At 47.8% G+C, this 21,980-nt stretch overlaps 1 protein-coding gene across 4 annotated transcripts in view; it reads right to left on the bottom strand.

The window, feature by feature from the left end:
- Positions 1 to 1,614: 1,614 nt before the first annotated feature.
- The window catches only part of ATP2B4 (ATPase plasma membrane Ca2+ transporting 4), a 90,764-nt gene continuing 70,398 nt past the window's right edge, over positions 1,615 to 21,980 (bottom strand). For 2 of the 4 annotated variants that reach the window (XM_036079554.2, XM_036079553.2), the window contains exons 16-21: positions 18,868 to 19,059; positions 18,195 to 18,408; positions 17,427 to 17,638; positions 16,330 to 16,437; positions 14,162 to 14,338; positions 1,615 to 6,199 (exon numbers count right to left, since the gene is read on the bottom strand). In XM_036079554.2, coding sequence (XP_035935447.1) covers positions 5,888 to 6,199; positions 14,162 to 14,338; positions 16,330 to 16,437; positions 17,427 to 17,638; positions 18,195 to 18,408; positions 18,868 to 19,059 — 1,215 coding nt within the window. In that variant the 3' untranslated portion in view covers positions 1,615 to 5,887. Of the gene's footprint in view, positions 6,200 to 11,162; positions 11,344 to 14,161; positions 14,339 to 16,329; positions 16,438 to 17,426; positions 17,639 to 18,194; positions 18,409 to 18,867; positions 19,060 to 21,980 lie in introns of all 4 variants that reach the window. The other 2 variants (XM_036079557.2, XM_036079555.2) reach the window with 2 other exon arrangements.

Below are 21,980 nucleotides of genomic sequence, written 5' to 3'. Positions count from 1 at the left end.
GTGACATGAAGGCCATGTCCTAAGAGACCCAGGTCAGGGGCTAGTAACTAGTTCACGGGTACCCAATGGCTAATCTTTGGATGTGCCCCAGATTAAGTCAGCAGGGAGTTGCCTGGCTGTGTGTACTTGGGAGGGAACCAGTGAGTCTTGGTGAAGAGCTTCAAACAAACCCAGTGACCACAGGGAGAGGATATGGTGGCTGAAAAAGGTTTGCAAACCATTATTAAAGAAGGAGGCAGAGCAATTATGCTTTTCTAGAACTGGGGGTGGGGAAAAAGATGGAACAAAGAGCATGCACTTTTCTGTATCGTCACTCAGGCCAAGGAGCTGAGCTGGTTTTAGACGCCATTAAAGCAATACCTGAGGATCCATTGGTCGCAGTCAGAGAGCTACTTTGAAGCTCATCCTCCACACCTTACTGCACACTGGAGTCAGGCGGTGTAGATGCTTAAGATCCGGTCTGGCCTCATAGAGAGGTACAGATCTTAGGTCCAACCAAGACAAGGCAAGAGTAAGGGGCAATTCAGGGCCAAACTTTAGAAAGGACTCCAGCTGAGTGTGTGTGTGTGTGTGTGCGTGTGTGTTCGTCTGCGTGCGGTGCCTGTGTGCTTTGCATCCCATTCTAGCAAGGGTAATTGGGAGGGAACCTATAATGGGAAAAAGACTAGTTCTGTTTTGCAAATGACTTCTGTTATCAAGCAAGACCTAGCCCCATTATGAACTATTCATTTTTTCTGCCCTAGCCCAAGTTTTAAAGAAATGAAGTAGGCAGTGTGCCTGCCCATGGAGTGTGAGCTGGGGCAGGCAGGAGACGTGGGGATGAGACTTCATACTCCAGAAGCTTTTTCCTCCAGGGCTGGCTCCACCTTCAGAAGCAGCCTGTTCAAACAGCCGGCAGAGTTTGGGCTGTCCTTCTCCATCATACTTTTCCTAACAGACCAGGGGGAGCCCACAAAGTCCTTTCCTCCCTTTGATGTGTTCAGAGAGAGCAGGGAACTTGATCGAGCGCTGGGATGAAAGCGGCAGGGAGTTCTGAGTTCTGAGATACGAAAGCTCAGAACCCAAATGACCTGCCAGGAAGTGGTTTTGGCCCAAACCTGGGGCCTCATCAGTCCTGCCAGAGACTCGGTGAATGGGACAATTAACAGAATGGAACAAAACAAAAACTTGGGGAAAGGAGAAGGGGAGAGCCCCAGAGGCAAGGTAGGAAAAAAAGGTGCTAATATCAGGGGAATGAATTTTTCCAGAATGTATTTCATTAAAAAAAAAAAAAAAAGGCAAAGAGAATAAGAAAGGACTGCCACTCTGACTCTCATCCTTCCCAGTTCATCCTTTCTCAAAAGCTCCGGCTTCACTGCGCCCCGACCGGGGGTTCCGCCCGAAGCGAGCCGAGGAAAGCTTGTCCCACCAGCGCGTGGACCCGGCAAGTGGGGCCGCGAGTGGCCAGAGGGCTGTGTTGGCAGAGAAGCGTGGCAGGGGCCAGTGATAAGCTGAGTTCCGGGCTGGCATGGACAGGGGTCTCGATGCAGCGTGGCAGGTCCCTCCTCAAACTCCAGCAGACCCTCAGTGACATTACCCACAAGTGGAGACACATTGAGGACAGCACAGGTACTGGTGGGCATGGGTTTTTATTCTCAGTGCACGGCAGTACTGGTTTCTGCTCATCAGCAACAAGCTTTATTGGTTCCAAAAAAAAAAAAAAATTATCCCTTTTTTCCCCATCTTTTCAAACTCCTCTTCTTCCCGTCTCAGTGGACAACATATTTGAATTTCAGATTTGCCAGTTTACAGCATTTTTTTCCCTATAAACCATATAAATACATGCAAAACATTGTACAGAGAGCTTAAATAATATCAGAATGCAAATACAGATTGGGTGCACCGTTAAGCCGACTGCAAATTATGGCAACACACACTGGGGTACACATTGCTTGGATATCACCATGTTTGCTTATGTCATGCAGACCACAATAGTCAATCTTTTGTTTTGTTTTTCTTTTTTATACAAAAATACCAGTGCTTGTTATTCTAGTTACTGAAAAAAAAAAAAAAAAAAAAGAAACTCAAAATTCCTATCTGCGTGCTGATTTGAAAAGGACAGCGTAGATAGATTTGTTGGCACATATAATATATGGCATGTTCACAGATGGCCTATTTACAGATAGGGAGCAAACACGAACCAAAGGCCAGTTCGGTCACGGGGAGCTCACTTGCCTCCGTCTCTCCTCATCAAGAGGAAAGGGGACAGCAGGCCTGACAGCAGGGCTTGGGAGGCAAAGCACTGGCACTGAGCTACATAGAAGGGCATCTGGTCTATTCTGAGGAAAAGGCTAGAATGGCTTCAGAATAGCAGGCATTTACAAGTGCCTCGTCCCCACCACTGCAGTAGGTGGTCCCTAGATATGGAGAGTGAGGAAGTGTGCACTTTGTGATGGTATCACGGGCTGCTTCGATCGATTGTGAGGCAAAGAAAGCAGGAGAGAAAGGAGGTGAGGCATTTCGAGGTTGCATGCGGACTTGCCCCCACCCCCGCCAGGTTTTCGGTTTTCGGCAGTGAGGTAATCGCTCAGATAGAACTGTGCGAACTCTCCCTTCTGAAGCTCAAGTGGAAGAAACCCAGACCCTACAGAACCCACAAGTGTCAGAAGGACTGCGAGGTGGTCTCTCTGACACCTTTAGGGATGGGGGAGTCATCATTTCAGAGGGCAGAGGGCACCTCTGGGAAGGACCTAGCCCCAAGGCGGTCACCCCGGGTTAGAACCGGCCTTTGTGACTTCCACTTAGAACTCTCTCCCCCATCTCATATATCGCACACAACCTTTCTAGGAGAGGGGAAGTCCCAAATCAGAGCTTTGCACAAAAACTCACTAATGGAAAACTCCCAGGGTGAAGAACCCATAAAACATGCGTGAAAGAACCATAAAATATGCAAAGCCCCAATCAGAGCATCCTTGCAGCCCGAGAGATATTCACGCCTTGGGTACCACTCTACCAGCTACTCATCAAAAAACAACATCCAGCCAAGGCCCCTGACCCTGATCACTAGTTACTAAAAGGCCTGGCACCCATCTCCATGGGGGACGCACGCTCCTTTCTCGCTGGCTGCTTTCCTTCCCATCCACAGGCCACTGCCCACTTTCCTAGGTTTCTCTAGGAGAATTATTTCCCCTTCTCCCCATCAGACCCTTTTCAGATCGAAAGCACCATATGGGGGGAAAGCTTTATTACCTTACGCCATATTTACTCACTGCCAGTTGGATCACTAAAACTGAATAGAAAAAAACTTATATAAAAAACATATGCACATAAACACTTAAACTTACTCAATTCCATATCAACAAAATTTATATTAAAAAAGTCTAGAACCCAACACATTTTTTTTCCCTAAGTATAAAGATGGCTGTTTGGAGAAAGGAAGTACGGTGCATTGGTTTTATAACCAGTCACAAATACGCTAAGTCGCCTGTCACATCCAACAGCTGTTATATGCTCCTTCCACAGGGTAACACGACAGCACTTTATTTCAAATCCTTTAAACAAAATACATATGGCTGACTCAAAAATATCCATTTCTGAGCTAAAGAAAACTATATATTTTTGCATAATATTCTCTATTTTCTCTCCTACCATAGAAACTAAAAGACACACAAAAGCCATTGACTTTAAACAAGTAGACACAAGCCCTCAAGAGTAACCTGTCTGGCACCACGAGTCTTTTGGGAGCAGGAATGGTGCAATAGCCTCTGAAGTTTGTTATTGGCTTGTTTTTTAAACTGATCTGAGGTAATAAAAGACTTGACAGAACGAAATCTTCCAATGTACTTAATAAATATATATGTGCACACCTAACACCTTGGGTGAGCTGTTTTATTCCCACATGAGGATTTAAGACAGAGAAAAGATTGCTGAAGCATGTGACCTTTACAAAACCCAAGTCAAATCTGGCGGGTTGCGCAGCAGTGGGGATGTGGAGCGGGTATTGTGTCTTTGCTCTTCCTACCTCGGACAGCTCAGGAGGAAGGGGGGAGGGAGGAGGGATCCCGAAGAGAAGAGAAGGCCGGAGAGCAGAGGTTCTGGCCACCTTACGCTCACAAGTGGAAGTCTGGCAGTTCATAAGAGCCTCAAGCCCCACCCCACACTGCCATCACTCTTGAAACAGGGGGACGGGCTTCATTTCTTTCATGGGAATTGGTAGACGTGAGTTAACGAGCCCCTGCACAGAAGAGCTTACGTCAACACCAGCAGGGATAAAAATGGAGCTCCTGCAAACGTGGCTCCACCTTGTCCCATTAAGGAACACTTAAAAAAAATCTCCTAGTGAGGTCCCTACCTCCTGAGAGGCAGGCGCGTGGGGGATGCTTTGGGCAGCGTTCAGGGAAGGAAGGCACAGGGCTTTCGTGTGCAGCAGTTGAGCACGTTCTGGAGAGGGCCTCGAGGGGGCGTGTGGGAGCAAAGGAAGAGAGGAAGGAGAACTTTCCAGGGTGGGTCTTTTGCTCCTTTAAGTCAGCAAAATGTCACTGGACCCCACTTGGGATGGGTATTTTCAAATGCGGAATATGTGGGAAAGGTTGGGGCCTGTTGAGAGACCAGACAAGTTAGGGGCCACGACAGAGCAGAATGAGAACGCTGAGGGGTATGTCAAAGCTGGTACTTGGGCGCCTAAGCTCAAGGTGTCTGGTTTCTCAGAACCTGCTAGAATGGCCCCTCGGCCTCTCCCAAGTCTTCTCAGTACGCACTCCCGCAACAAGCAGGTCCTGTCCCAGAAGAGCTGTGGCGGAAGGCTTTGAAAGCAGGAGTGGTCAACCCAGGGAGGATGGCACAAGAGTTGACTTTGATGGTCTGTCTTGTCGTGGACCTGCCAGCTGCTGGTCCTTAATATCCCAGTCCAGTTAGGAGGCAGGGCCATTCTCAATCCATTCTTTTGCCACCACTTTAGCAATAGAAGAAAGCTCAGGCTTATGGGAAAAACTATATAACGAACATATGTGAGCTTCACGGTCAAAGCTGATCTCCCTGGCACTTAGAAAGGACACACACCTGACAAGATGGCAGTTCAGAAGGGGAAGGTAACCTGGCAACCACAGAAATACATTCTTACCAGCTCTCAATTGCTTCAAGAGGATCCCATTAGCAAAGAACCTATCTGCCTCTAGGACTAAGCCAAGGATTCCATTGGGGCCAGAAGGGGGAATGGCCAAAGTTGACTCAATTCAGCCATGTCCATTCCACTTTCTTAATCATCACAACTTAAAAAAAAAAAAAGAAAAAAGAAAAAAGAACAAGAAAGAGTGAAGATAAGGGAGACAGTGGTCACAAAAGACCAAAAGAACCTTAGGGAGGTTTGACTAGAAGGGCAGAAAGAGCTAGAGGGCTTTAGGTGTAAGTTTTGAAAGTGGGGAAGTCATTTTAAAAACAATCACTCTATAGGCTGATTCTATACAGTCCATTCCTACCTCAACACATTGCATTTGGGGACATTTGTCTCTCGGAACCCTCGACTTAGCTTATAAATGGCACAGACTCATAGGGTAAAATCCAGAGGTCAGGAGATGGTGACATACGTATGTATACTGAGGAGAGTCTGGGTTGGGGTAAATGCCAAGAGGATTGTCATCATTTCTTTAAAAATGACAACTGATACACCCAAGGAGTAGATCCTACCATTCATTACCTGCCTGGGGTTTGACTGGGTCCTGCTACAAACCCCAGCTCAAGTTTAAGTCGACATCCTCGTAGGTCTGTGCTCTTGCCTCTTCATGGTCAGGTGGGGGTTCACACATACTTGGGAGCAGCTGACATGACAGTGAAAAGTCCCATCGTCACCTTACTGATGGGACAGATGAAAAAGGACATGGAGAAAGCGGGGATGGGAGTCAGAGAATGAAGTTCAAACAGATGTCTCCAGGCTGTGCAAAGGGCTCTCTGAGTGGGAGGCAACAATTTGCACTTGGCTGCAGTCCACCGCATTGTTGTTTTTGTTGGCGTATGGCGTGACCTCACCGTCCAACAGGAGCACCCTAGTCCCAGCCTTAGGACTGTCAAGATTTTCCTCCTCGTGCTCATCCAGGAGTGGTGTTCGTGGCACCTCCTCATCTATGGCAAATTCAGGGTGGGTCATGAAGTTGTGGATGGAGTTTTGGTTCTTGGGTTTCTGAATGCTTTCGTGGAGGGAACTATGGAACGCTTTGACCACTTTGATCTATACCGGGGGGAAGAAAAAGGAGGAGGAGAAAACACGAAGGTGAGAATGGACCAGTAGAACAAAGAACTGGTGGTTTGAGGAGAGAAACAAAACTCCAACTACAAAACACTACCGCGCAACAACCAAAACCAAACACATAAGAAGAGATTATGGAACACCAGAAACATCAAATTTCAAGCATGGGGGTGGGGTGGGGTGAGTAATGGCAAACAACTGAATATTTCAAAGCTGCATTAAAAAAAAAAAAAAGGTAGAAAACCCAAAGCAAAGTTAGCATTCCCAAACAATCCATTCTTAAAATGAAACAGAAAACAAGGATTCATTAGTTCTTTTGGATGAGGGCAAGAACATAGGAACCAGGTGCAAATTAATAGCCGAACTTAAAAGATGATTCAGACATGTGGCTTTCTGTGTCGAGGCCAAACATTTTGTGAACGTGGAATGGAAAAATTACACATTGAAGTTTAGTTATCTGCTTAAAACCCTTAAAGAGTCAAACTCATTCCAATCCATACATAATACACTTCGGGTGGTAAGTGGCTACGGATACCGTGCAGCAAGGCAGACAAAACACTCTTCATTTGTGTCAGCAGCATGCAAGAAATTAAAACTCTTATACTCTCCAGTTGAATAATTGCTCTTTCAGTCAGGAAACATGCATATATTTCTATCCCACAACCTCTGCCATGTCCCCTGCCCGCCCCAGAAAGTGGAACTCCGCTCCTTCCATCCCTCCCCTGGCAGATGGGGCTGAAACATGGGTATGAGAAGATGCCTTCCTCCTGACCATGGAGAGAAGAGCGGGCTCTCCCAGTTCAAGGGCATGTCCATGCCTCTGGTGCATAACACCTGTGCCCCAGCCTGTGGGTTTCTCCAGCTGTTTCTACATTGTGACGGGGGGCATGACCTTATGTGGAGAAGGGAAGGGATGGGACCAGGAGAGGAACCACCTGGTTGGAGGCCGCGCTACAGACAAGTGGCTTTTCTGATGAGGCAGATGAAGAAGATGGAGGAATGGCAACACCATGTGGCTTTAGTGGGCAGAGGGAAACGCACTGCCCCGTAAGCGTCAAAGTCTCTTTCTACCGCACAAAAAAGGAGGGGATTCAGTCAATTGGGAGAAAAGGAAAAAACTAAACAACAACTGACTCCTGTGGTCAGCCTTTGCCTTATCCATGGGTCGCAGCTCTTTTGGCAGCCTGCTTTTCTGAACGGTAGGCCTCTCTGAAGTATGGTTTAGAACCTGGGTTGGCAGAATTGGGGTCGGGGCAGTAGGTTGGATCCCGAGACGGTGGAGACAGAGGCCAAGGGAGAGGAAAGTGGCTGGAGGACGGTTTTGATGGTGGGGAGGTGGCTGATCCTAGTCTTGTCCAAAAATCCTTCCCTCAGGAAAGAAATGAGGCTACTGTCGGAGAGACTGGTGTGGTAGGAGGGGCAAGGGAGGGAGGCTGAATGGTGGCCTAGGGCCCCTCTTCCATGTCTCTGTTGTTTCAGCAAAGAATAGGTCCCTGGAGAAGAGGCAAGAATGTGCAGACAGAGGAGACACAAAGAGTCAGGAAATGCTATCACTGGATAGACCCTTCAAGACTAACGCACGAAGAGGATTCACTGAAGTTGTGTCTTCGCTGGCTAAGGCTTTCCTCATCTTGCCTCACTCCACAACAGCCTGGCAGACCCACCCAGGACTGAGGGTGCCCAGAGTTTAGAAGGCAAAGGACTCTCTGCTGCTCAGTAGAATCGGCTCCACACTTCAGCCAAGAAGAAGCAAGGAACCTGGGCACACATTCGCCACGCTGAACAGAAGGTAAGGACCTAGGTTTCCATCCTTCTATGATTGCTGTTGACAATCTGATGGGTGAATTTTACCTGTCATGTTCTCTTTGCTCCAGACCTAGGTGAGATCAGATGGAACAGAGGCTCCATTTGGTCTTGCAGAGGCCCCCAAGCTTTAACTGATCTCCGTCAAATCTGAGAGCAAGGCACCTTGGATGAAGTGAGTCCAAACCCAGTGCCTTCTCCCTGGTCAAGAGATGGGTTCAAAGCCATACCAACCCCTGTAGGAGGGATGACATAGCCCACACTTTTCACCTGCTCTTGAGATTTCCAAGTTTTTAACAAGTGCTGCAGAAGAAGAGGTACCTTTTTATACCACCAGTTGGTTATCTTCAATATCAGTGATTTTCAAACTTCTTGCTTCTATTTTTTTTTTTGAAGCTACTGAATACTTAATGAAAATAATTATATGTGAAGTCCAATACAGAAAACAGATTTTTAAAAACTGGGGTTAGAGTCAGGGTCTGGAGCCCTGTTTTCTGGCTTTTCCTCTCACCTGTTGGGGTGATCAATAACAATGTTACAGGCAAACAATAAGGGAGATAAAAGTGAATTGGAATGGGTAGATGGAAACAATAGGGAAAATGTCTTCTTTGGGGGAGCAAGGAACAGTCATCCGGCTAGACTGCAGGGCTTCTAGAATCTAAAGGGAAACCAGCATCCTGCAAGGGAAGCTCAAAGGAAGAGGAGTCAGGGAACTAGGTGGCACCTCTAGTGGCCTGGTGGGGGAGAGAAGGGTGGGGGTGGAGGGCTTGGGGCTGTGCCAGAATGCTCCTCAGCTCCAACAGAGACTATATAACACATGCTGATGAACAATCACACAGATACATCACCACCAGTCTACCCCAAGCAAAGGTGGCATCCTCCTTCCCTGATGCCTGGTGCGTGAGCAGAGTACGGGGAACAAGACACAGCTAGTGAAGTGGCCACTGTGAAAGCTGTAGGCATTCTCCACTCAGCCAATCAGCCCTTCCTTCCCCAGTTATTGTCCCTCAAAACCTCTGGGACATGGCTCTTCTGTGGCCTCTGTCCTACACGTAGAAGTGGCTGATTGAAGGGCGACTCTTTCTCGTGTCTCAGGAGTCCTTACCAGGCTGGACCTTTCGATTAGGTATGAGGGCTAAGGACCACTCTCTGGAGCTCAGTGAATGGGTAGATGAAGACTCCATTTCTTCAGCTAGATTCTATAGTCTTCTGTTCTCTTTTCAGAAACCAGGGGAAGAGAAGGAATTAAGGGTTTTCCTATAGAGGGAAATCTTAAAGATTTATCTACTGAAGGTTAGACAAATAACTGAATTCACTTGGAGATCTGGAATGGGGACGGGGGTCCTGAAATGCGTGACTATTTCTTCTAGGACGTCCGGGTAAGAAGGAGCAGCTGGAGAGACAGCGGGTGTGGCTGTCTCCTGACTCAATTTCTGCCTTTGAGGGTCAGCAGCTTACCCTCTTTTCCATAAGAGCAATTCCATAAGAACCCGATGGGCTCTGTCTTCTGCTTAGTCTCTTTCCACCTTCAAATCACTGGGACAGCTGACACTAGCCCTTCCTCACAGAAAGGCATGATTAAAAAAGAACAGATACTAGTTAGAAGGACAGGGAAAAGCTAGAAGAAAAAAGGAAATAAGAAAGGAATATGGAAGGACTAGAGGGAGAAGCTCTTAGATTTTCGCAGGGTAAGACTTACTCAGTTCTTTGACTGCTTTAGGGCCTAAAGAAATATGTATCTATAGAAAACCCCACCCCTCATATCTCACACCAGAATACTTACATTTGGCCACAAAGACACCAAATAATCTGAGTCTGGTCAACCTGCGCAGCTCACAATCACCTGAACCACAGACAATGTAACTGTTCTTTCTTTACCGCGCCCTCCCTTCCAGGGTTTTGGGGAGATAGGGGGAAGAAGAGATAAATAAAATAGTCAAATATCTGAAGCTCACAACAGACTTAACACAAGGAGACTTCTTCCCCACCAAATAACTTAATAGCACTATCAGCAAAGAGCCTTCTCTCCTCTCTGTGTCCCATTTGGGGAAGGTAAAATGACCCGGAATTGTAAGGCATAAGCATTAGCAAGAATCCAAGCATCTACTGATGGGAGCACCAGATCTTAGGTTAAACTGACAACATTCCAGCTGACAGGCTGGCCGAGAAAGAGGCACCTAAAACTTCATGTGCAAAATAAGGCATGAAGGGCTGGCTATGGGTGAGACAGTCAAACTAGAGGAAAGGGGAAGCAAAAAACCAAACCAAAACAAAAGTTGCTCTTCAGAAATTCCTAAAAAGAAAAAAGCTGGAGTGAAGAAAATTAAGTTATTTGGACCTTTGCGTATACATTTCTCCTGCCCAGATTTGAATACATTGATTCTTAAACCAGAGCTTGGTTTGCCGTCCCTGAAAAGTGAAACCTCGGGGACACTCAGCGCTGTGCAAGTGAACTGAGCTCCTTCTTTTCTTCACACTCAGCTGCAGCTTCTACACCAATGTGGCCAGCTCACGACAGGGCGGTAGCCCAGAAGGACCGTTATTATCGGCCAAGTTCAACGTCGGCTCAATGATGAGGGATCTCCTGGTAGAAAAGCCCATGGGAAGGGTAGCTCTCTTCATATTCTCTTTCAGGAGATTTGAAACTTGTCCCCCTTCCCTCCCATGAAGAGAGGGCTGGGTTTTCATTGGCCCAACCTCACCTCTAACCTCAGGAGATCAAGTTTAGACTCAAAGGAGCAGGAGAGGAGAGGAACAACACCATATCCAAACAAAGCAAAACCAACCAACCAACCAACAAACAAACAACTCAAAGTAAAGCCAAACAAACAAAAAACTCAAGGAAGAAACAGGCAGTGCAGAGGAACGATCAGAAAATAGGATTATTGTCTTTAAAATGATTATGGTTTAATAGTTTTTCAACATTAAAAAATAAAATAAAATAAAAGGGCACACAGTCTGGTTTGGGATTGGGATTTCTGTCCCATTTTTCTTCCCTTAAGTCAGAGGTCAAAGGGAAAAACCAAAAGGAAAAGATAACCACGATTGGTTAAAGTGGATGCCACGGTTGGTTAAAGTGGATGCCACGTGCTCTCTTGTGGTCATTTTAGCAAATCATGCATCATAATAGACTCTCACTCACTGCCCAGAGTAGGAGATGAGACAGCAGCAGGAACAGAAGTGGTGGGGGGAGATGTGACTGGCGCAACTGTTACATAGGATGAACTAGGAACATGTTTAACATCAAGGTGCTGCCCCATGGTCTGTCGCTTTAGGACTCCCTTAAAAGAGGCTCCCGTCTGGAATGTGTTAATTACGTCGATCTGCAAAGAATCAGAGAGTGAGACAGCTTTGCTGCATAGTCCAGAGAGAGAGGGGAAGAAAGAGGTGGGGGGGGGGATCCTGGAGGGTTAGGGAAGGGGGATGGAAAGTGCTGGGAAAAGGGGATAGGAGCAGGAGCAAGAGAGAAGCTTCCCTCATACACAAAGCAACAGTGAGGAGAAGGGGAAAACCATTAATTGCACAGCACACTTCATTTCAAGAACAATTTGCCATGGAGTCCAAATACCCAGCCAGAATCCGGTCTTCTCTTCCCTTGCAGCCTACGAAGGACATTTTAGGTGTGCAGGTGTCCAAAGGTATCTACAATTTAAAGGGACTTCTCCACCCCGTGACTCCTAACAGAGAGTGACAGCTTATTCATTGTGTTGATCTGTACTCTTAAAAAATAAGGCATATGCCATTTAAGATAGAAGGTGGAGTATATATAGTAACTGAATTTTGAGCCTCAGGAACCTCTGAACCAATTAAGTTGACTATCGATTTTTGCAGATTTTGCAGGAAAAGAATTCCTGCGTTTAAAGAAAAAAAGCAAGGCACATAGTAGGCCACACACAGGTGGCTGGGGTGGAAAGGCTCCTAGCTCCCGACTGCTGGGCTCACCTGCTTCTGGGTATCTGTTCTGAGACCCCCCTCCTTGGGCTGAAGCAGACAGGGCCCCTGAGAAGGGAGCTCAGGAACCCAGCAGCCAGGCTCCTTAGCGAGAATGCCACCGGCACCGGGGGTCCTGAAACGTCTGGCAACGTCTGACAATAACTTGGTAGCTAGACTGAGGGCGGGGGAGCAAGACGTGCTGGTTGGCGGTGGGGGTCAGTGGTTACAGTCTAGCCAGTGGTCTCTGGTTCTCTGTGTCCTACTTCTCAGACACGGAGGTGATTTGTGCCATTTGGTTACCAACCACGGCCTTGGTCTGGGGCCTGGGACAAACCTACTGTCCTGATCTCCGACCCCTAAGTGACAAGGAACAAATCAAAAGGAATTCCTCTATCCTTCAGGATCTGGTAGAACCATCTTAAAAAGTGCCTACAGGCTTAATAGCAGGGGCCGACTCCATTCATTTCGCTTTGCTTCCCCAGGTGAGCAGGTAACAAAACAGGCACTTTGGGAGACAGACAGTTGTTCTTATTTATAAAGCTTCCTGAGAAGCCACGGAATGTTTAGGGTTGGTTTCCGGATTCAGACCAAAGTCTGAGCTAAACTACCATCCCTTCATCACGTTATATAGTTTTTAGTTCCGGGGGATGGAGGGGCCTGATCCTGTGGGAGGGAAGGGGCTGCACATGGGGATGGGGGACCGCGACGGGGAAGGTACTTTCCTGAGCTCGTTCGCGTCACAAGGCCCCCACTTCCACAGTGAAAACTGTGCAGGTCGTGCATCCGAACCCAGGGGTATAGAGTCAAGGGAGTGGGAATTGGGAGTAGAGGGGAAGGGAGATCCATGAATCTCAGCCCCCCGCGACGGAAGACTGGTGAGGGGCCAAGGAGATGCTGGAACCAGGGAATCCTGGGCTAGGGAAAAAACAATTATCACATAGAAGAGGAGGCAGTGACCCTGAAGGGAGAAAAGCAGACAGGTTATTTTGAAAGGAGCAGACCTGAAGGAAAGCACCGGGGCTTTAGAGACAAGAGCCAGTGGTGGGGGTGGGGTGGGGTGGGGGGGGTGGTTTGCAGGCCCTGGGGAGTTTCCCTCTCTGGGGGGAGGAACCCGAGAGAGGAGAAAGGAGCCCCAGTGCTTCCCTAACTAGCCCTGCCTTCCCACTTCCATCACCGTCTTGCCTATGGGGGACAAGTTCCCAGCAGGTATGCAGTGGTGAGGATTCATTTGATCTCTCTTCCCTATGACCGAACGAGGTGGGCTTGACTAGGGAACTTTCTACGCCATCGGCAGCTAATTTTTGAGAGTGGAACTTGTTTCTGGGATCTCCAGCCAACCAGCAGAGAGGAATAGGCCTGCTCTCTGGAGACGGGAAATCTCAGGACTCAGAACAGAGGCATATAGGGCAAGAACAGGGAACATGACAGAATGACCAGGGCCTAGACCAGCCCGCCCACCCAGGAGCAGGTGGTTACAGTTGCTGCATGGAAAGTGGGAAGAAAAACGTTACTGTAGGGCTCCACAGGCAGGGGGCTTAAGAGCAGCCGTCTATGTCATTTCAGAAATTGCGAGAAGGGAAAAGGCTTGAGGAAATTATAGCTTCTTCCTTTTGGGGAAGCAAATCTGAATCCTGCAAAAGATACTCAGGCATTGAGAGACTTGTCATTTATACACACTGAGCCGTCAGATTCCCCACCATGGCCTTAAAGTGTGAGTGGGGAAGATACGAGAGGGTGAGTTTCTTTTACAAAGACCCCTCCCGATAACGGCTGTGTTACCCTCGCAGCAGCTCGGGGACGCATACAAAGTGTACGCTGGCTTAGGGCTATTGTCTAGTTCCTTCCTCCTGAAGGGTAGGGATAGACTCCGCACATCTCCCACCCTGACGTCAGGTCTGGTGCTTGCAAGAGACTTTACACAGGAAGCTTGCTGGCCCCAGGGAGGGTGGCAAAATGGGCTTTAGAACCCACTGGAAGCTAAAGGACGATGCTACCAGTTTGCGTCCGGTGCTCTGGGCCCTATGACTCCTCTCCTCTCAGAGAAGCCCAGGCAGCTCGCCCCTGCAGCTAGGGAGCTCGGGCAGCCCACCGGCAGTGAGCCTTAGGGAGGGAAGAGATGTTGGCCACCAGGAGTGGCTGCCCCTCCCACACTTCCCAACATGGAGAGATGTCTTCTCCCGGCAGGGGGACAGGCCACTATCAGAGTACCTGAGTCTGGATACGGTTCAGGCCCCGGAACCAGAGGATCTGGCCTCGGCGCAGCTCCATCTCTGCATGGTCAATTTCATCCAGCCCCTCCGCGTCCTTGGTGATCTCCTCTTTCGTGGTGCCGTGCCCAGCCTCCTTCAGGAACTTCAGGGATTGGTTAGGTATCGTGGAGATGATCTGAGAACAGGTGCAGCGAAAGGGGAGACACCAGAATCAGGGTGAGAGGGCTGTCCCTCAGCTCACACGGGGTCAGGCCCTTGCATAGGTCACTTTGCCCCAACACCCATTGGGGGGGCAGCAGGAGACGTGCCAACCTAGCCAGGCAAGCACTCCTCAGGGCCTACCAAATGGCAGGCCCTCAGGAAGGTTTTCTGTAGTTGTGGACACACGAAGGAGAACTGACATTTGCATGTGCGGCCAGCCATCTGCCTAGTTAGTTATATACTTGATTCTCCTTCTGTCTCAGTTCTTCATTTCCATTTTGCCATGTGTCTCTTAAGGGAAGTAGAACTATAATGCATGGCACATGGTAAGAAGGGACAGGGACCAGAGCCTGGGGGAAAACAAGTCTGGGGATAGGAGAGGATGATCCCATCGCAAGTGTATGGGCAAAGGGAAGGGAAGTGTCAGAAGGGAAGGACCCTCTTCTAGTTACCATGTGCAAAGTAATTCCTGTGTTACAAAACAAGGGTGAAAGGATACTAGAGGTTTTCTTGGGCTTGGAGCGAGGAAGTGGGTGGGACAGGCCGGGGAAGAAGGGATACACAAGTATTATCAGACATGGGCAGGAGGTTGGGCTTGCAATTCAAAATAAGTCACTCAAGAAGCTCAGTCAATCAGTTCTCCCCGACACACAGACGAGGAGTAGACAGGGCTGGGATGAGAGAGGGACTGTATGAGCAGTCCAACATGGAGTCAAGGATTTTGAAAGGGGAAGGATATCTGCTTTTGGATGATTGGAAGGAGCTGCTGTGACGCAGAAGGAAGGCTGGTCCCTAGCATCAAGGCTGTGTGGCCATGTGTGAGACTAGACCCAGACGGGACATTCAGACAGCTGGTGAAACAACCAAGCTTCACCCAGGTGTAAAAGGGACCCATGGTAAAGAAACGCCACCAAACAGAACAGGGTGGAGGGACTCATGGAAGGAACTGGGACAGCAATTGATCAGGGAGGCATCTGGGACGTAGGAAAGAAACAATTAGCAGGTATATGGGGAAGGTCTGCAGTCCCAGGGAAGGACCTCTGGGGCCACTTAGAGCAAAGCCATTACCCAGTGGCTAGGTGCCCATCAGGAGAGACTGGAGGTTTGTAAAGCAGAGCTTAGTCTGGCTCAGAGCTGAGGATGAGGGGGATGTGCAAAGTGGTATCTGGGAAGGAACAAAACTTACCAGACCTGATCCTATTATCATGTTAATAGCTAACTTTTACTGTGTACTTAGAGGGTACTAGACATTGTTCTAAGTCATTTCTGTGTCGTAACTGATTGGCTGATTAACAACGATGAACAATGATCCTGTTCTCCTAACTCGAGGAGACTGAGGAGGCACAGAGTGGTTAAGGCACTTGCTCAAAGTGACTCAACTTGTAGAAAGGAGATGTGGGATTCAAACCCGGGTAGCCGGTCCCAGAGTCCATGCTCTGAACTGGGCGCTACATTGCTTTTCTAGCGACCTGGTGGGTCTAGATTTATCTAAGGTGAGAGTCAGCCATTCAACCCAGTCAACCCAGTAAGGCCGTGGTGAACATGAGGGGTAGGGGAGCCCTAAACTAGGTCAGACCAGCAGCTCACAGCCAGACTGTGGCTTCATTAAAATAAAGACTTCTGCTCTGTAAACTTCTACTTCTAAGACCCTTAATTTTGTTTTTCTCCTTTTAGCAAAATTCCATTGAAAATTTCCACTCCCATCTCAGAGACGCTAAGGGATCTGCCTGCCTCTAGGCATGGTTAGAGAAGAGATCCAAAGCCTCTGAAATGGTGGGCACTGATCATGCTATTCCAGGATCCTGCAAGACAGAAAAACCTCGAAAAGTGGGGGGAGGAAGGGGAGGGAAGGAGAAGATGCTGGTGAGGAGCTGGGAGGTGCCACCATCGCATGTCCCATCTCCTCCAGAGGAGGGAGAATGTGCCGGCCATGCACCCGCATGGGGCGGGCCTGCCGGTACTCACCTGGCCCCACAGCAGCTCTCCGATGCCGATGAAGAGACACCAAAACCACTGAGACAGGGTGAGCTTCGTACAACTGAAGGGTTTACCCCCAAATTCCACAATGAGAATCTAGAACAGAGAAAGAGGCAGCCCACCATCAGGGAGGCGAGTCACGGGCAGCTAGCCCTCTAGCCGAGGCTACCAAAGCGACGTCAGAGCCCTGGCCCATGATCCCTGTGGTGCCAGTCCTGATCTGCTGGTCGGAGGAGGAGAAAGAAGAAATCCGAAAGGGGAGAAGAGAAGACAGACACAGTCTTTCTAGAGACTCTGAGGGGGAGACAGAGCTACTTACTATGAATATTATTAAGGTAAGAGGGGCAGATCCAGGGGGGCTGGAGGCTTCTCGTGACTACAGCCAGTGGGTGAGGTGCCAAGAGAAGGCACAGAGACGGAGAGAAGGAATTGAAGAGGGCGGCCCAGGAGGGGGACCCCGGCTGGGGAGGGCAGAAGCCCTTGGTATAGGGCGAGCTCAGAGTCTCCTGTATCTGCAGGTGTTCAGGGTACCTCGGACTAGGGCAAGGAGGAAGGGACCCAATCCTTTTACCCCAGGGCAGCCATGCCCTTGACCTCAGTTCTACAAGAGGCTTATCTGTCCACCGCCTGTGCCCCATGCCACACTCCTCTCTGTCTGCGAACTGCGCAGCGTTTTCTACCAGGGGCCCCTCATGAACGAAGGGGCGGGGACAAGGACAGAGCCCTACGGCACGTACCCGCACGTCTCACGTACGCTGGCAGGAGGCATGGAAAGGACCGCGGGGAGTGACCCTCTTCTTGGCCACTCTGAAATTTCTGTGCTTTAGAAAGACAAGGAAAGGACCCCACCAATCTTATTTTATTTGCCACCAACGTGTTGCCTTGCACTGCAGCACTTGACCCAGCAAGCTCCAGTTCCGGAGCAATGTGCAAATGGAGGCCAACTGGGAATCCAAAAGCATTCGATCCGCAGCCCGAGTCCCCATCCTTCCCTCCCCCCTTCTCCTGGGTACCTAGGGAACCTGTTCCCTGCTTCGGACCTCTGCCACCCAGCCCTCCTGCCCCGACTCCAGCCAGAGGCTCACCTGGCTGATGAAGGTGCCCAGGACCACGGCACAGAAGATGAGGTTGCGGAAGATGCCCGCGAAGACGTTTCTCTCCCCGTGGATCTTGCGGGAATTGATCTCGTTGAAGAGCTGCATCAGCACAAAGGTGTTGAAAATAATGGTGTAGTGCTGGCTGGGGGGCGAGTGTAGAGGCGCCTTCCTCCCGCTATCAATGTCAAAGAATTTCTCACCTAGTGGGGACAAAGGAAGCATTAGCGGGTCAAGTATGGTGTCCGCGAGGGCCCAGGTTGAGTCAGAACAGCACGTTGGTATGGCCAAGCTGGTGGCTTACGGCTGCTGTCCATTCTAATGGGTCAGTATCTGAGCTACACTAGTTATCAAACACTTTAAGCGTTAGCTCTGGTCTCAGCATACCTGACTCTCTCTCCGCGTCCGCTCCAGTGACTGCCTTCTCACGGTGCAGCATGGGGGGAAAGCTGCACAGGGGTCAGGCAGACAACAGGCTCCATCTTAGTGCCACTATTTACTCACCATGTGACCCGAGCTTTAGTTTTATAATCTTTAAAAAAATAAAAAAACTACAGAAAGCCACCGTGTGAAATTCTCAAGAGGAGCAGGTCAAATAGCATGATGCGCCACATAGTGGGGCAAGGGACACCCCCAGTGGGTGAAGCTGCTGTCATCCCCAGTCCCGTGCTCAGCTTGCTCCCTTGGGCCGTTCTCTGCCCCCATCTCTGCTTTGCACTCCGACCCCTGTCCCCAGCCCCAGCCCTACCCTTGGCTCACCGGCAAAGATGAGGAAGAAGATGACGGTGAGCTGATAGACAGCGTGGCCCAAGATGTTCTTCATCATAGTACGTGAGATCAGAGGCTTATTTCGGCCGTAGGGGCGACGCTTCAACAGAGACTCTGTAGGAGGCTCCGTGGCCAGGGCCAATGAGGCAAAAGTGTCCATGATTAGGTTAACCCACAACATCTGCACGGCCTTCAGTGGGGAATCCTGGTGGGAAGAAGCACCAGTCCTTTTAGCTTTCCTTGGAAACCAGCCCCTACCTCACTCATCAGCCTCAGCTTTGCCCCTGCAACAGCCTAGCTCCCGCTATCCACCCAGACTTTGGATCTGCCCATTTATTAGCTGAGTGCCCTTGAGAAAGTTACTTAACCTCTTTGAGCCTTGGGTTCCTCGCCTGTAAAATGGGGAGAATACCCACTTTGCAAGGTTGTTTTTGAAGACCATAGAAGTACTCATCATAGTGGCTAACGTGCATGTGCTAAATTAGCGGTAGATAACTTCTCATTCCCCCGCATGGGCCGATGGAGACCTAGGAGAGCTAACTCCTGCCCCAACCCCCCTGAGGAAACTCTTGTCCTTAATCCTCAGTAGCCAGGACCCCACTCCCCACGTTCCCTAGCCCCCGCCTCATCCCTCTCCTCCCGGCCCACCCTGCACTCCCTTCACCTGAGTGATACAGGCTCCGGTGAAAGCCACGATCACGGCTACCACGTTGACAGTGAGTTGGAACTGCAGAAACTTAGAGATGCTGTCATAGACGTTTCGCCCCCACATCACTGCCTTCACAATGCTGGTGAAGTTGTCATCTGTTAGGATGATATCTGATGCCTCCTTTGCTACGTCCGTGCCTGCAATACCCTGAGTAAGAGAGGGAAGGAGAGCAGTGAGGACGTGGATAAAGCAGAGTTTATCTACGTTCTGAACCCAGACTGCATTTCCAGACCTCCAAGAAGCTTCTGAACCGGCCATAAACACTAGAGGGCGCACTCCCCACGCTAATGCCAATGACAGAGCCGCCGTATTTTGAGTTCTCCTCTCCTCCAGAGGAAATGTGTCGCTGTCCGTCCACAGAAAGCAGAGCTAGGGCCTGATGCCACCATCTTACTCCTGAACCCAAACTGGAAATGACAGTTATCTTTGATATTCCTTTCTCCCTTCTTTGCTACTCCCCCACCTTGGAAATGAAGGAAAGGATAGGGAACCCATGTCCTATTCTCCCTCCAAATCCCTACACTTTCTTTCTTTATCTTTTTCTTAACCTTTCTTTCTTTCTTCCTTCCCTCCTTCCTTCCTTTCTTTCTCCTTCCTTCCTTCCCTCTTTCTTTTTCCTTCCTTCCTCCCTCCCTCCCTCCCTTCCTTCCTTCCTCCCTTCCTTCCTTCCTTCCTTCCTTCCTTCCTTCCATCTCTCTCTCTCTCTTTCTTTCTCTTTCAAGATTTTATTTTGAAGTAATCTCTACACCCAATGTAGGGCTCGAACTCACAACCCCAAGATCAAGAGTCACACACTCCACCGACTGAGCCAGCCAGGAGCCTCTAAATTCTTTTTTTGCCCCTAAATTCTTATATTTCTTTTGCCACGGCCAGTGTCTCACCTAAGTCCTTGTCTCCCCCACACCTCTAAGTCACCTTACACTTTTTTCTGGCAGGAGTAGTCTGGCAGTGAAGTTCAGATGTCCTATGCTTGTTCAAATTCCTGTTCCTGGGGAACCACTAAAGGTCTCTCAATAGACAATGGTTGAAAGCTGTGCTTACAGAAACAGTAAAATTTCTACACTGGTAGTCAGAGCCCTCAACAGGTGAACTCAGATTCATTTTCCAGTCTACTCCTATATAATCTTTCTGCTCAAAACCCACTGGTTTATTCACAATTCCCTGAATCTCTCCTTCACTTCTAGAGTCTAGACTTTTACTTACACCATTTCCCTAAACTTGAAACATCCTCCTTCCTCATCTGTTTAAACCTTGTCTATCTTTAATGGTCTATGGGATGCAAAACCATCCCTAAGAACCCCAGCCCCTACTTCTATTCCATGTCTCACAAAGCCTATAACCACAGAGGAGCTTATTCATTGATTTGGCTTGCAGTAGTAGATGATTTGTTCTCTTTACCTGGTAGTAATATTTTCCTATCCAGATTGCAATGAACAAATATGTTATAGATTATACAATTCAGTTTCCCCATCAAAAAGTTCTCTAACACATCCACACAATGTGTCACATGCACTGGAAAAAGAAAGGAGGGGGAAAAAAAGAAAGGAGGACTATATATACTTTCTACTATAGAATGTGAAAAAAAAGAGTGTATGGTATGTGTGTAGATAAGTATACATGGCAGTATAGGTAAGTATCACGTATCTAAGAGGATAGGATACAAATACATCATATGTTTGATTATATTTTAAAGAGGCAAACAGAAGGATACACTAAAAACAAAAGAAATGTTACTTAGGGTTAAGAGGGGAGGCAATAGGGTGGAGGTGATAGGGATAGAAGCTGGATTTCTAGGAATAGACTTTGTTGTGTATATTTGACTTTAGAACTATGTAACTACTTTATATGAGTATAAATCAAAAGTAAGTTTAAAAAGCGATGTCTAGGGGCGCCTGGGTGGCTTAGTCAGTTAAGTGTCTGACTCTTGATCTCAGCACAGGTCTTGATCTCATGGTCATGAGTTCGAGCCCCACACTGGGGCCTAGTGTGGAGCTTACTTAAAAAAAAGAAGCAATCTCTAAAATGGAAAGCAACATGGTATAAACAAACTGGTATAACCAGTGGGTAGCACAATCACACAAAGGAAAAATATTCCAATGGCTTTTAAAAAAAACATAGTACCTTGATGGTAGAACCCAGCAGAGTATACCTATAGGATAAAAAGAACTACAAGAGAAATCTTGAACTGTTTTTTGTAGAGTAATTGTATTATTATTGCTATTTTGAGACTGTTACTTATATTTTAGGGTAAAACCAGTAAGGATTATGTTAATGCCATTAGGAATCAAAATTTTCAGCTTAAGAGATATAAACATAAAATTAGGGAAGTTAAATAAAAGTAGTAAGTTAGAGTTCTATAATTCTGAATTTCAATTAAAAATACCAATATGGACTCATGAAGTATTTTATCTTTAAAACAAAGAAATGCAAAAACAAAAAAGAGACATAAAAGATATATTTCCTAGCTTTGACCAAAACCATTGAAAAGATCTAGAAACAATGATTTACTTGGTAGTAAGGAACACCCCGACATTCAGATTGTGGTCTCTAAGTACCATTTCTTACTAAAAAGCAGGACTCTTTGAGAAATGGATGATTCCAGATCTAGGATGAGAAATATGTATGATGATTCTGGAACATCTTATCGTGCCAGAAGCCAAGTAAGGTATTAAGGACAACTGGGGTTGTATCTAAAGGACCCAGCAGTACTCATGAGGCTACTGACAAGTCAATGTGAACGTCAAAATAATAACAAAGGCAATGGATTGAAACACATCAAATATACTTAAATCTGTGAGTTCAAATTGATATTAAAAAAATAAACAATGAACTGTTTTTAGTGGAGTAACTTAGTAGAGTTAATTTAAAAAATATAATTCATGGGTGCCTGGCTGGCTCACTCACTAGAATGTGCAACTCTTGATCTTGGGGTTATGAGTTCAAGCTCCGTGTTGGACATGGAGCCTACTTAAAAAATAAAATTTAAAAACATATATATGTATAATTATTGGTCATCTTTGGAGTATCCTAAAAAGTCAACTCATTTTGAAAACTAGTAAATAAAGAAA

Source organism: Halichoerus grypus, chromosome 7, assembly GCF_964656455.1.
Source record: "Halichoerus grypus chromosome 7, mHalGry1.hap1.1, whole genome shotgun sequence".
Lineage (NCBI taxonomy): Eukaryota > Metazoa > Chordata > Mammalia > Carnivora > Phocidae > Halichoerus > Halichoerus grypus.
This window is presented reverse-complemented; position numbering and strand designations above follow the sequence as displayed.